Here is a 14,533-nt window from a genome sequence, read left to right as displayed (position 1 = left end):
CCGCTCACGTGAACCAGAGTGACCTGCCGCTTCCTCCCAGCCTCCCCGGAGTTGCCAGGGAAAGCGGGGGGCACCCTCAATGGGCCAAAAACTCCAAAACACACAAGAATGTCAGAGGTGTGAAAGGTGACCTGACAGAGCCATGAGCTCACCCCAGCTCAAACAAGGAAGGGTAGAAGTTGTGGAAGGAAGCAATTATACTACAGTGTCCGTCCCAAAATATATACAGCACAGAGAACAGAGGAGAGCTGGAGAGAGAAAGGGGGCGAATGAGAGAAGACTCAGACACTCCAGACAGCCAAATGGAGAGAGAGAGAGAGAGAGAGAGAGAGAGAGAGAGAGAGAGAGAGAGAGAGAGAGAGACAGAGAGACAGAGAGACAGAGAGACAGAGAGAGACAGAGAGACAGAGAGACAGAGAGACAGAGAGACAGAGAGACAGACAGACAGACAGACAGACAGAGGAGGCCCTCTCCTTCTCATTACGGGGCACAGGGTGGGTTTTGTCTTGCTGCTCAAACATAATTAGGAATGCTCCACTGAGAGAGGCTGTGCTGTGTGATCCCTTTCCGTCTGCCCCCCTCCCCACCCCGCCTGGCCCAACCTTCTCTCCTCCACGCACGCAAGGCTCATGTCGACCCTTCTCCGACTGGGGGCATTCCCTGGGGGGGTTCTCAGTGAACCATGGGGGTAGAGGGGGAGGGGGGCTCAGTCTCTGGGCCCTCTGCCCAGTGTGCAGCTCCAGTTCTGTCCAGCTGTGGGGTCAGCCTCAACACTCTCTCACAGAGGTCTCAGGGAAACACTGACGCTCTCTCTTTATAGCAGCGCTGCTGCATAGCCTGCCACCTTGCATTTAGGCTGACCCCGGAAGCTAATAGCTAGCTATACTGTGAAAAGTTCAGAAAGTATTCAGACCCCTTGACTTTTTACACATTTTGTTAGGTGACATCCTTCTTCTAAAATGTATTAAATAGTATTTTTTCCTCGTCAATCTACACACAATACCACAAAATGACAAAGCAAAAACAGGTTTTTAGAAATGTTTGCATCTGTATTAAAAATAAAAAACTGAAATATTACATTTACATAAGTATTCAGTCCCTTTATCAGTACTTTGTTGAAGCACCTTTGGCAGTGATTACGGCCTTGAGTCTTCTTGTGTATGACGCTACAAGTTTGGCACACCTGTATTTGGGGAGTTTCTCATTCTTCTCTGCAGATCCTCTCAAGCTTTGTCAGGCCGTCTCTTCAGAGATGTTCGATTGGGTTCAAGTCCGGGCTCTGGCTGGGCCACTCAAGGACATTCAGAGACTTGTCCCGAAGCCACTCCTGCATTGTCTTAGCTGTGTGTTAGGGTCGTTGTCCTGTTGGAAGGTGAACCTTCACCCCAGTCTGAGGTCCTCGAGCAGGTTTTCATCAAGGATCTCTGTACTTTTCTCCATTCCTTTTTTCCACGATCCTGACTAGTCTCCCAGTCCCTGCCACTGAAAAACATACCCACTGCATGATGCTGCCACCACCATGCTTCACCGTAGGGATGGTGGCAGATTTCCTCCAGACGTGACACTTAGCATTAGCAAGGCCAAAGAGTTCAATCTTGGTTTCATCAGACCAGAGAAACTTGTTTCTCATGATCTGAGAGTCTTAATGTGCCTTTTGGCAAACTCCTAGCGGGCTGTCATGTGCCTTTTACTGAGGAGTGGCTTCCATCTGGCCTAATTGAGTTCTGCAGAGATGTATCCTGCCTGTTTGGCCCTGTCCGGGGGTATCATCGGATGGGGCCACAGTGTCTCCTGACCCCTCCTGTCTCAGCCTCCAGTATTTAATGTGTCGGAGGGCTAAGGTCAGTCTGTTATATCTGGAGTATTTATCCTGTATTGTCCGGTGTCCTGTGTGAATTTGAATTTAAGTCTAATTCTCTCTCTCTCTCTCTCTCTCTCTCTCTCTCTCTCTCTCTCTCTCTCTCTCTCTCTCTCTCTCTCTCTCTCTCTCTCTCTCTCTCTCTCTCTCTCTCTCTCTCTCTCTCTCTCTCTCTCTCTCTCTCTCTCTCTCTCTCTCTCTCTCTCTCTCTCTCTCTCTCTCTCTCTCTCTCTCTCTCTCTCTCTCTCTCTCTCTCTCTCTCTCTCTCTCTCTCTCTCTCTCTCTCCCAGGACCTGAGCCTCCTCCCTAGGACCTGAGCCCTAGGACCTGAGCCCTAGGACCTGAGCCCTAGGACCATGCCTCAGGACTACCTGCCATGAGGACTCCTTGCTGTCCCCAGTTTACCTGGCCGTACTGCTGCTCCAGTTTCAACTGTTCTGCCTGCGGCTATGGAACCCTGACCTGTTCACCGGACATGCTGTTGAGATACTCTCAATGATCGGCTATGAAAAGCCAACTGACATTTACTCCTGAGGTGCTGACCTGTTGCACCCTCGACAACCACTGTGATTATTATTATTTGACCCTGCTGGTCATTTATGAGCATTAGAACATCTTGGCCATGTTCTGTTATAATCTCCACCCGGCACAGCCAGAAGAGGACTGGCCACCCCTCATAGCCTGGTTCCTCTAGGTTTCCTCTTAGGTTCTGACCTTTCTAGGGAGTTTTTCCTAGCCCTCGCGCTTCTACACCTGCATTGCTTGCTGTTTGGGGTTTTAGGCTGGGTTTCTGTACAGCACTTTATATATCAGCTGATGTAAGAAGGGCTATATAAATACATTTGATTTGATGGTTGTCACAGAGGAACTCTAGAGCTCTGTAAGAGTGACCATCGGGTTCTTGGTCACCTCCCTGATCAAGGCCCTTCTCCCCCAATTGCTCAGTTTGGCCGGGGACCCAGCTCTAGGAAGAGTCTTGGTGGTTCCAAACTTCTTCCACTTAAGAATGATGGAGGTCACTGTGTTCTTTGGGACCTTCAATGTTGCTGAAATGTTTTGGTACCCCAGATCTGTGCCTCGACACAATCCAATGTTGGAGCTCAATCAAGTTGTAGAAACATCTCAAGGATGGTCAATGGAAACAGGATGCACCTCAGCTCAAATTTCGACTCTCATAGCAAAGGGACTGAATACTTATGTAAATTAAGCTGTTTCTGTTTTTAATACATTTGCAAAAATGTCTAAAAACCTGTTTTCGCTTTGTCATTACGGGGTATTGTGTGTCGATTGATGAGGATTTTCTCAAGGGGTCTAAATACTTTCCGAAGGCTCTGTACATACCGCGAGAGACAGTGTGTTCTAGCTGTGAGAGGTGGATGCCTCAGTGTGCTGTATATTGCAACTGTTCCATTAGCTTGGCCTGATACTGAGTCGCAGTGTAAACATGGGCATCATATATAGTGCTTTATGACTTGCAGTCCAACAGAGGCTTCAGGCCAAAGATTAACACTGTTAATATAGCTTAGCATGTGGCTAATTCAGAGCTGCAAATCCACTCCTAAAACACTGGATATGTCTGGTGGTCGTGCAGTAACAATGTGAGGTCATTTCACACTACTATATCTAACTGGTGGTTAGCAGGCTTGGCGCCTGTCTCCTGTCTGCTCCCACGGTGGGTTCCCATGCTACTGGCACCCTTCTGGCCCACAGCCTGACCCCCATTTCTCCCTCGTACCGCAGCTCTATTCCCCCTCACCTCTCAAATCATTTCTGACAGAGACACTTGTCAACACCAAACGCTTTCCATTGTCGGTGAAACCAGCTGACACCTTAAAGTTTTCCGCAGGCTACGACAGAGCTAGGTGGATGGGTAGGGGAAGAATTACACCTCCTGTCGAGGGCGTTGTGTTATATGTTGTGTGTGTCACCTCTTGAGGTGGAAGCGCAGGTATTTAAGCACGGCGGGGCCGGGCAGGAAGGTGCAGCTCATGCAGGTGAGGAGCTGCCAGTAGCGGAGGTGTGCGGCGGTGTGGGGCTGCGGCGTGCAGCTGGTCTGCTTCACCAGCTGGCAGTAGACCTCGTCCCGGAGCGGCCGCAGGTCCAGACAGGTCTGCAGCACGCCCTGGATCAGAGGCACCGGGTCCCGCGCAGACTCCAGCTGCTGCAGACAGTTGAAGAGCTTCACCGCTTCCTCCCGCACCGTGGCGTAGCCCTTACCGCTGTGGTCTGTGGGGGGGGGGGGGGGGGGGTGATCAGTACCAGACGCATAGTATTAGGAATTAGACCAGACCAGTCAGCATGGTTGAGAATAGATGATCCTGTCTTGTCTCTGTGAGGTCTCTCGGTGGAAAGACTAGGCTTTAGTGGCCCTCATCATGCCTTATCTAAGATGTCTCACTCACTGGCCTCGACTTTGCACGCAGGCGGTTAGGCATTACAGGTGACTAACTCAATGGTATGTCCATATGTGAGTCTGTTACAGTGTATCATTACTGGGCATGTCAACGAGCACGTGACAGAATTACTCATATGTGAGTGGGTGTGTGTGTGTGTAAGTAACTGCTCGTGTTTTACTGTAGAGTTTACAGGCATGGCACTGACCGCAGGGACTGGTGGTAGCATGGTAGTAGTACTTACAGGTGTGTTCCAGGCTGCCGTAAGGGAAGGACAACAGGGGGGCATACAGGGGGCTCTGGGTGTGCTTCAGGATGGGGTTGTGCTGGTAGATATTATCTACCACCTCAGGGTTAAACTTGTTCTCCTGGAGAAGAAAGACAGAGAGACAGTTGAGAGAGAGAGAGAGAGAGAGAGAGAGAGAGAGAGAGAGAGAGAGATGAGCTTCCTTGACCTTCCAGCTGACCTGGGAGCAGCACCAAGCAGGGCTGCTATGAGAGAGAGTGTGTTGGGTAACAGGGGTGACTAGGGTCAGTGGGAGTCAGGCCATGGAGCAGGAGGACAGCTATGCCCGCTTTTTAAACACCTGGGGACCCAACAAAAGCCACCGCCATCACTGACACTATTTACATGTCTATGTGGTATCTTGCTACAGATGCTACTCTCATTGACAGAAACACATTTTACATGACGTGTTAATCATTTAGCAGACGCCCTTATCCAGAGCGAGTTACAGGAGCAATTAGGGTTCAGTGCTTCACCGAGTCAGCTTGAGGATTCAAACCAGCGACCTTTCGACCAGCAACTGGCCCAACCTCTTAAACGCTAGGCTTCTTGACGCCCTACACAGACGGCATCCACTACTGCAATCCCTGCCTGCACCTGTTGACCATTAGTAATGGTGCCACTGCTCTCCCTCCTTCCCCCAATTCACCCTCCTTTGTGGGGCAAAGTTGACACATTCCTCCGAAATCTTTTGGTCAATCTGAACTGGGAGCATGTGGAACACTGGCAGACTGTCTATTGGACAGACACATACAGAACACAATACCATAGGCGAACATACAGTAGCTGTACAGTGCTCAACACTGGGGGACACATTGCGGTCTATGTAGAGGTCGCGAGAGGACACAACGGGATTCATTTATAATCTACAGGATTCCGACAGAACATCCATCCTCATTATGTCCTAAAAATGGACATGTTCCCTCTTCCTCTCTCCCGCCCTCGCTACCTCCCTCTCCCTCTCCCTCTCTCCCTCTCCCCCACTCCCTCTCCCTCTCCCCACTCCCTCTCCCCCACTCCCTCTCCCCCACTCCCTCTCCCTCGACACAGACTGGAGGTCCAAGGCTGAAACAGTCATCTCTCTTCACCTCTATGTCTGGTGGGACACACATCTACACTCAGAGATAAGCACTTCTCTCACACAAATAACACCTCTATTCTCTCTCTCTCCCTCCCTCCCTCCCTCTCCCCCTCCCTCCCTCCCTCTCCCCCCCCCTCCCTCCCTCCCTCTCCCCCTCTCCCCCTCCCTCCCTCCCCCCTCCCTCCCTCTCCCCTCCCCCCCTCTCTCCCACCCTCCCCCTCTCGCCCTCCCTCCCTCTCTCCCACCCTCCCCCCTCTCCTGTAGTGTCAGTTGCGTTCTCCCTCCTTCAGTGGGATTCGGCTAGGCTTTGTGTTAAGTGTGAAAAAGAGTGTTGGAAGGAGTGGAGGGGGATTGGAATGGGGGAGGAAGAGAAGACAGGGGCAACTCTTTAAAAAGCGGGCCCCTCTCTTCCTCCTCCCGCCGAAGTCAAGTGATCGATGGGTACATTTACAAGAATACACACACAACAACACACAAACTCAGAATAGCAAACAAGCAGAGACTAAACACCACTGGGTGAATTCCAAAGTGATGGCAGAGCGTGGTCTGGCTTTTTCTCTTCGACTTTGTCTTCGTGATGAATGAAATCATACTTTAAAAATAGAAGAACTCGCTGTGCCTCATTCAACTTAAGTGAGGCATGTTTCTGTGGGCAAACACACGTACACTCCCCAGGGCCGGGTCCTAATATGACGCTTTTCATCCACCCTTTTGCCTCTAAAAATGACATGTTCCTTAAAATAGGGCAGAACATTCCGGTGGAACTTTTACGGGGTGCCTCCTCTCCTCTCACAGCTTGGCGGTAATAATAATAATAATAATAATAATTCCCTGAAGGCAGCAGCAACGACAGTTGGAGGACACTTTGGACTCGCGGCGCGGCCGAGTCTGGTCGCGTGGTTGCCGCGGTGACAGAGCGGAGGTATAATGTCCGTTGTGTTGCTGCGCTCCGTGTTTGGTGACCCGTGTCATCGGCAGCTTGGCAGTGGTCTGGTCTGGGGCGGGCAGTGAGATGCTGTGAAGCAGTGTGTGTGTGTGTGTGTGTGTGTGTGTGTGCGTGTGTGTGTCTCACCTCAATGTCTCGGATCAGGAGCTGAGTGGGCGTCTCCACGGGGGCTTTTGTGTCGATGACCTTATGGACAGCGCAGGCCCAGTGCACAGCCTCGTTGAAGTGCTTGGTGTACAGCCTGTAGCAGTGCTTACGCCCATACACTGTGATGCTCCAGTACCCTGAAACACACACACACACACAGAAATTAGTCATCAGTGTATCGTGCAATGAAAGCATGAGTAAACAGAAACGGAACTTTCAAAGAACAATATAGATATAGAGAGCAGAATTCAAGGCCTATACTTATGTAGTAACTTTGGTTTCAGAAAATAAGGAAGCCTGCTCCACTCTCCCTCTCATGTGGTCTGAACATGGGACACTCCACATATCTGGTGTGACTCCTGCTTCCTCACTTCCTCTCTGGGTTTCACAGAGGTCAGCGGTCACCCCGAGAGGGGCTCCCAACTTTATTAGCCACTAAGCCCAACCAAAACACAACGACTACAACCAAGTCAGGACAGAGGTGTGTCCTCTCCTAACGTCCTGTAAGAACTGAGAAAGCCCTCTCTCCTCCATGTGCACAGGAAGTAGTAACTGTACTGGACACGCTACAGGCAGTGTGGACCCCCGGGCCAATCATACCCTGAGTTTGTTACCATGTGATCTCCTGCTAGCTGCATGACTTGGCATACTGATTGTTCTTTGTTTAGATTGGTCAAGTTCAAAAGCCAAGTGGGGCTAAAGTGTGTGTGTGTGTGTGTGTGTGTGTGTGTGTGTGCGTGCGTGCGTGTGTGTGTGTGTGTATGACCCCATTCACTGCTATTTCACAAGTGAGAGATAGAGAGGTGGAAGAAACAAAAAAATACTGAACATTTCAATGTATAAAATGGGGCAACACAATGCCAGAGAACGCAGGAAAGTCCCAGAGCAGATTTAGGGGAATGTTTGGGTTAGGTATTATTTCTCCTGGAGGTTTTAAGTGGTTGTCTAAAGTCAGCAGGCGATGGTACAATCCCCTCCATGCAGACACAGAGGGCCTTGTGTGTGTGTGTGTGTCGTGGGCGAGTAATAGAGGAACTCCTAGTCCGAGTCACACCCCCCAACCCCCCCTCTCTCCTCACACAACAATTTCACCTGAATTTCCTTTCCGATTCCTGTCATTCAGGGTGTTAAATGATAAAGGGTCATTCTGGTGCTGATGACTCAGAAGGTTCCAGACAAACCCAAGTTGTCGAGAGAAAAGTGGACTGGGTTTTCCAGACTTCCTCTGGGTGTACTGGGCTTACAGGAACTGAGAGGAGTCCGGAAATCCTCACATTACGAACGCTTTGAGATCTTTACCAATATTTGATCATTGAACCAATACGGAACTTACTATGTGGGGCTTAGTTATCTAAACAGGGAATTTGGGATGGTGTATATATATATATATATATAAATAAGAGAGAGAGACAGTGGGAGACAGAGAGAGAGTGTGTGTCTATACATGCCAGCACTCACCCGTCTCCTTGAAGGTCTGTTTGTCTGGCCAGATGACAGAGCAGAGGTTGGTGAGCACCAGTGTTCCCAGTCTGCGGGCTCCTCTCTCTGAGCTGCTGTAGTAGTCTAAGGAGTCCTGGCTCAGTACAAACCAGTAGCATCGCTGCTTGATCCAGCTTCCACGCACCTCCCGGAACAGCCAGCCTACAACACACGCACAATGAATGTGTGTGATTTCACCTTTATTTAACCAGGTAGGCCAGCTGAGAACAAGTTCTCATTTACAACTGCGACCTGGCCAAGATGAAGCAAAGCAGTGCATGCTATCAAAAAGGCAGCCTCATCCAAAAATATCTGCACATGATAGTGTATGTGTGTGTGTTTTTGCGCATGTGCCTCTGTGTGTGTGTGTGTGTGTGTGTGTGTGTGTGTGTGTGTGTGTGTGTGTGTGTGTGTGTGTGTGTGTGTGTGTGTGTGTGTGTGTGTGTGTGTGTGTGTGTGTGTGTGTGTGTGTGTGTGTGTGTGTGTGTGTGTGTGTGTGTGTGTGTGTGTGTGTGTGTGTGTGTGTGTGTGTGTAGCGAGTGTGTGCATCTGTGTGTGTGCATCTGTGTGTGTGCGTGCGTCTTATTTGGTTGAATGGAAGGGTTAATTAGTTTGGGCTGAACATAATCACTAAGAGGTTGAACCCATCAGACATAAAATATGTCTGCAACGTGCAGAACAGGTTAAAAATAACGGCAGCTCATGGTATAGTCAGACATTAAGGCCTGTGCCACCAGGATAATTACAGCTGGAAAAAAAACACACAAAGAAGAAAACGGGAGGTTAGAGAACAGTCGCTGGGGGTGGAGTAGCAGGAAGAGAACTGGTGGACTGATCTGTCATTAACGCCCAGGGAGGGAGGGAGGCTGATACATTCTCCTGGCTCCATTCACCATTCCACCCCCGTCACATAACCATGGCCCTCAGAACTGGGTGGTGTTCAGTAGGCACAGAACGAGACAAAATGTTTTGAAACTGACCCGAATTTGTCCAATAAAAATTTTCATTTTCCATTTCATAACTGTTTGTGTTTGGTCTCTACTGAACAGGATCCTGGGCTGCAGTGTCCAGATTCACATGAAGGGGATGTACACTACATGGCCAAAGGTATGTGGACACCTGCTCGTCGAACATCTTGTACCAAAACCATGGGCATTCATATGGAGTTGCTCCCCCCTTTGCTGCTATAACAGCCTACACTCTCCTGGGAAGACTTTCCACTAGATGTTGCAACATTGCTACTGGGAATTGCTTCCATTCAGACACAAAAGCATTAGTGAGGTCAGGTACTGATGTTGGGCAATTAGGCCTGGCTCACAGCCGGTGTTCCAATTCATCCCAAAGGTCAGGGCTCTGTACTACTTTGCGGCTGAGCCGTTGTTGCACCTAGACGTTTCCACTTCACAATAAAGGCACTTATAGTTGACCGGGGCAGCTCTAGCAGGACAGCAATTTGATGACCTGACTTGTTGGAAAAGTGGCATCCTATGACGGTTCCATGTTGAAAGTCACTGGACTCTTCAGTAAGGCCATTCTACTGCCAATGGTTGTCTATGGAGATTGCATGGCCGTGTGCTCAATTTGATACACCTGTCAGCTACGGATGTGGCTCAAATAGCCGAATACACTCATTTGAAGGGGTGTCCACATACTTTTGTATATATAGTGTACTACCAGTGTCCAGAGGGGAAAGTGGTTGTACTGTTACCAAACACCAGGCATGCAGCACCCCATAGAGTGTCCCCCAAACGGCACACTGTCCCCTGTGTAGTACACTACCTTTGACCAGGGACCATTGCACTATATAGCGAATAGGGTGCCATTTGGGACACAACCTGTGTGTGCAAACTGTTCCCTCTAAATATTTAATCTCATAGAGCTGAGGGTAAATAAACCGGGGTTGGCCAAGCTCTGGCCAGGGGATGCCCGTAGAGAGAGAGGAAGAGGGTGCAAGGGATGGATAGGGGTGGCGGTGAAAGGGAGGGGTAAAATGAGAGAGAGCAGTCAGAGTTCAAAGTGAGAGCTGATGGATAGGCTGGCAGCGGGCCCTGGCTGGTCACCTGGCCCAAAGCTGGAGCAGGGCGCTATGGTGAGGACAGGGTTATGTGGCTGTGCCATCTGTTGAGTGTGTGTGTGCGTGTGCTTACGGGAACAGCAGCGCCATGTTCATTGGGCTAACTCCTTAGAACAGCTCTGACGACCGAGCAGCTTCCTCTGTGGTTAGCAAGCTGCATGCCACCTGTCAGCTCTCCCTCGCTTTCCCTACAGCTCTTTTCTCTTCGCTCAGGCTCTCCCGCTTTCATCGCTCCCCCCCCCCCGCACCAGCTCCCCTTTTTCCTGCCGTAAAGTGCTTTTCCCTACATGCAAAGCCCCCATTGCTACCATCCCCCATGTGTAGTGGGAGTCTACACACGTCTCATTATGTTTCCCCTTCCCTAGTGGCAGCCTGGAACACACTATAAACCCACCCAATACAGTCCCCAGGTACTTCATGTGGAGTACAGGAGCAGGAGCAGAAAAATCAACAGGAGCATAAAAACCAACATGAAATGGGTAAATAAAAAACTATGAGGTAAGAGAGGACGGGATTGGGTGGGGTGGATGATTGGGTAGGGGGTAAAGGGGTGTGGGTGGACTGGTTAGCGGAGACCTGGGAGGATGTCCTAGACCTAGCGGAGACCTGCAGGATGTCCTGCAGCTGCTCTTTTTGAGACAGTGAGATAGAGAGACGGCCGACTTCGGGGAAAGAGAGAGAGAGAGAGAGAGAGAGAGAGAGAGAGACAGAGAGACAGAGAGACAGAGAGACAGAGAGACAGAGAGACAGAGAGACAGAGAGACAGAGAGACAGAGAGACAGAGAGACAGAGAGACAGAGAGACAGAGAGACAGAGAGACAGAGAGACAGAGAGACAGAGAGAGAGAGAGAGAGAGAGAGAGAGAGAGAGAGAGAGAGAGAGAGAGAGAGAGAGAAACAAGAGTCCCGGTCAGGACCCCCTGCCTACCCTTCCCCCGCGGTCCTCCATCTGGATCCCATCTCCCTGGCCTGCTAATGCGTCCCCCGGGGGCCACGGCTCGCCCTTAATTTGTTTCATTTGTGACCCCAGACCCCTAATGCTGGCCCTGCCCCCTGAAACACAAATTGAGCAAACACTGGAGTCTGTCTCCCTCTGGTTCTGCTCTGTCCTTCTATCTCTGTGTGTACATTCGGTTTGTTCTGGAGATTTGGGGGAGATTAAAAAGCATCTGATAACAAACCGTCATCCATAACCTTCGCAGAGCGTTAATGAGCTTCAACACTAGGATTATGGGCTGAACTGAATTAGACAGAGATCCAAACAGAAAGGGAAACATTGCAATTGAGTCGACTGAATCCCTTTCCAAATGACTGGAGTACTGGCCACTCTTAAGTGATATGTAGCTAAAATTGTTCAGTTTTACCACGCATGAACAAACAGAGGAATTTAATTTATGCTCGTTACTGCATTCTGTCTAGGAGGTTCTCACTACTTCGCTACGTCAATCTCTCTCTCTCTATATCTCTTTTCCTCTCTCTGTCTGTCTCGGCACGGTTGATGGCCTATTTTAGACAGCGAGGCGACCCTTGGCCCCAGTTGCCTGAGGATGTCCCATTGAACACCACGCCAAACAACTAGGGACACCCTAGCTCCAGGACATTTCAAAATAGATCCCTGCACACAACAAGGGCATGAACAGAGCAAGGCCTTGGAGCGTCGGTGGTGCTGGAGATGGTGGTGGTTGGTGGGGAAGACGGTCCGACTGAAGAGAAGAAATGCCAAGGCACACAGCCACCCCAGGGGCCCAGGGGAAGTATCCGTCCTCCGATTGGGAAGGAATGCACCCCCCCCTAACCCCATCGCCTGCCCCTCTGCCCGGTCTCAGACATTGGAATAGAGAGAGGAGGGGTGCAGCCAGCCAGTCGGCCAGGGGTGCTGCATGGTAACTGCTGTCCGAATTAGCCGATCAGGCTGCCGCCATCCCAAAGAGGACGTAACTTATCCAAGCGCTGGCATTTTACTGCAACCGTTTCGGTAGCAGGAAAAGCACACATGAATAGCCTGTGAGATCACTCCTCAAAAAGCATCAGGCTCGCAAGGCTCTTAATGCCGCTGATGGCCATCATTACATGATTACTGGGGGAAGGGTGTGTGTGTGTGTGTGTGTGTGTGTGTGTGTGTGTGTGTGTGTGTGTGTGTGTGTGTGTGTGTGTGTGTGTGTGTGTGTGTGTGTGTGTGTGTGTGTGTGTGTGTGTGTGTGTGTGTGAGGGCTTAGCCGTGGACCGTGAAGTGTACAGTAGTACAGTATGGCCTACTTATTCAGTGATAACACCACAAACATGCACGGAGCACAAGCTCGGCTAACGCTCTCGGACGAGTGAACGTCATCATCCCACAGACTGTTATTACTGTACATGCAAATCACTGGAGCTGAGACACAACAGCCACACAGAGAGAAAGCAGAGAGAGAGAGAATAGAGGGATGGTGTAGGGGTGTGTCAGCCAGGCAGGCTCACCTTTGACCAGCAGCTCGGGGTCTTCTTCAAGGCCCATCTTGCTCTTCTCTATGATCAGACTCTTCATCTCATCAGGAACCTCTGACAGACTGTGTCTGGGTGAGACAGAGAGAGGTGGTAAATAACAGCATCATACACTCCCACAGTCAAGGCACCCCCCCCCCCCCCCAAACACACCCTATTGGCTCTGAGTCGAGGGGAGGAGGGTAACCCCACACAACCTCTGCCCACCCTAAGCCTCTCTGACACCCTAAGTGAGAGTGGAGAGGGGGACAAGTTGAAGTGCTGTGAATATCGTTCCCTCCACCCCTCCCCTCCCCAGCTGCATGCATTCCACACCACTGTGGACAGCTCGTCTCTCTTTAATTGGTTTGGCTGGCGGGCACAGCGGAGTGGAGGGAAGCGGAGGACTGAAAATAAAACGTGACAGAGCGACGCCGGACTGACTCAGCCAGCCAGCCAGGCAGTCGCAGGCCAGAGAGAGAGAGAGGACTGACTCAAAGCCAGCCAGCCAGGCAGTCGCAGGCCAGAGAGAGAGAGAGGACTGACTCAAAGCCAGCCAGCCAGGCAGTCGCAGGCCATAGAGAGAGTTCAAAGGGTTACACTGTTGTCAGCTAATCGAAACCCATAACAAACATCAAAAGCATCTGGGAATTATGGGGAAATTGTTGTGAAATGCTCTCTCTCCTCTCTCTCTCCTCTCTCTCTCTCTCTCCTCTCTCAACGGCCACGGTCAAAGAAGCCTTGAAAAAGAAAAGCCACCAGTCATGGTGGTAGCGAGGACTTTGGACTGCAAAGTGACATTCGTTTCAGACATTTGGCCAGGCAACGTTGTGGACGACTGAGAGCTCAAGCTTGTTATCGCTGGCCAAGGCCCATTTCCAGACCATTAAAGTTGTTTATAAGGTTTATCTATGCTCATTATATTTATCTAATTTCGAGTTTATTTTCTCTATTTCCTGCGTCAAACTAGCGTGTGAGGTATGAAGGGACAAACCCTCCTTCCTTCCCCTGAAAACACCAGGCAGGAAATGAGTTTTGGCAGGCGGCCCTCCATCCCTCCACCATGTACAGTCTTAGATAGCGTTTCTCTGGGCTGTGATTATTGATCAGATGACTGTGGAAGGTTATTCCGTACGGAAGTCAGACCTAATCGATGAGTCTGACTATACCCTATCCCGCTCAACTTAGCTGACTGTTCATCTACAATACATGACACCTGCTCAAAGTATCTCACTATCCCAACATCCACTAGTTGACCCTTGTGTCAATACGTTTGCCTGTTTCAGACCGTACAGTAGTTGGAAAATAAGTGTGTGTATCAGTCTCTAATTTAGGCTGATGCTCAGACACACAGGGAAACACTATACCGCATTGGCCCTCACAGAGTGTACGACTGATTCACCCGGGGAAACGTCCGAGAGACACCAGAGGGCGAGAAAAAGAGGGTCAGAGCCCTGTCCTACTACAGCCAGTCTACCTCTGCAGCGAAGCCCAACAGCGACGGCAGCATTCAAACAGTAGCGTCATCTGGGACCTTTCCAGTGTATCGTCGCATGTCCCTCTTCTCCTAAATACAGAAAAATACATCCGGAAATCGGAGGAAGGCTCTTTTTTTTGGAGTCTGCGAATAACCCCTTGCTGCAGAAACCGATGCAGACAGACCTTCAAACAGTCATTTAAAATGGAGAACTCAATGCACCGATGGGGATTTGGATCTATAGAAGACTCCAACGCAGGCAGCTAGGGGATAGCGTGTTGGTATGTGGAGGACTTGATATCAAAGCCTAGGATCATTTTTGTGCTATCGTCT

At 50.2% G+C, this 14,533-nt stretch overlaps 1 protein-coding gene across 5 annotated transcripts in view; it reads right to left on the bottom strand.

Annotated features, from left to right (window-relative positions):
- Positions 1-14,533, bottom strand: part of LOC124015321 (unconventional myosin-X-like) — a 48,131-nt gene that overhangs the window by 9,184 nt on the left and 24,414 nt on the right. For all 5 annotated transcript variants that reach the window (XM_046330490.1, XM_046330491.1, XM_046330492.1 and 2 more), the window contains 5 exons: positions 12,721-12,815; positions 8,170-8,352; positions 6,691-6,848; positions 4,496-4,619; positions 3,787-4,084 (listed from right to left, as the gene is read on the bottom strand). In XM_046330490.1, the coding sequence (XP_046186446.1) occupies positions 3,787-4,084; positions 4,496-4,619; positions 6,691-6,848; positions 8,170-8,352; positions 12,721-12,815 (858 nt within the window). The remainder of the gene's footprint in view (positions 1-3,786; positions 4,085-4,495; positions 4,620-6,690; positions 6,849-8,169; positions 8,353-12,720; positions 12,816-14,533) is intronic.

Source organism: Oncorhynchus gorbuscha, linkage group LG26 (genome assembly GCF_021184085.1).
Source record: "Oncorhynchus gorbuscha isolate QuinsamMale2020 ecotype Even-year linkage group LG26, OgorEven_v1.0, whole genome shotgun sequence".
NCBI lineage: Eukaryota > Metazoa > Chordata > Actinopteri > Salmoniformes > Salmonidae > Oncorhynchus > Oncorhynchus gorbuscha.
Note: the sequence above shows the minus strand (reverse complement) of the source record. Positions and strands in the feature narration are given on the sequence as shown.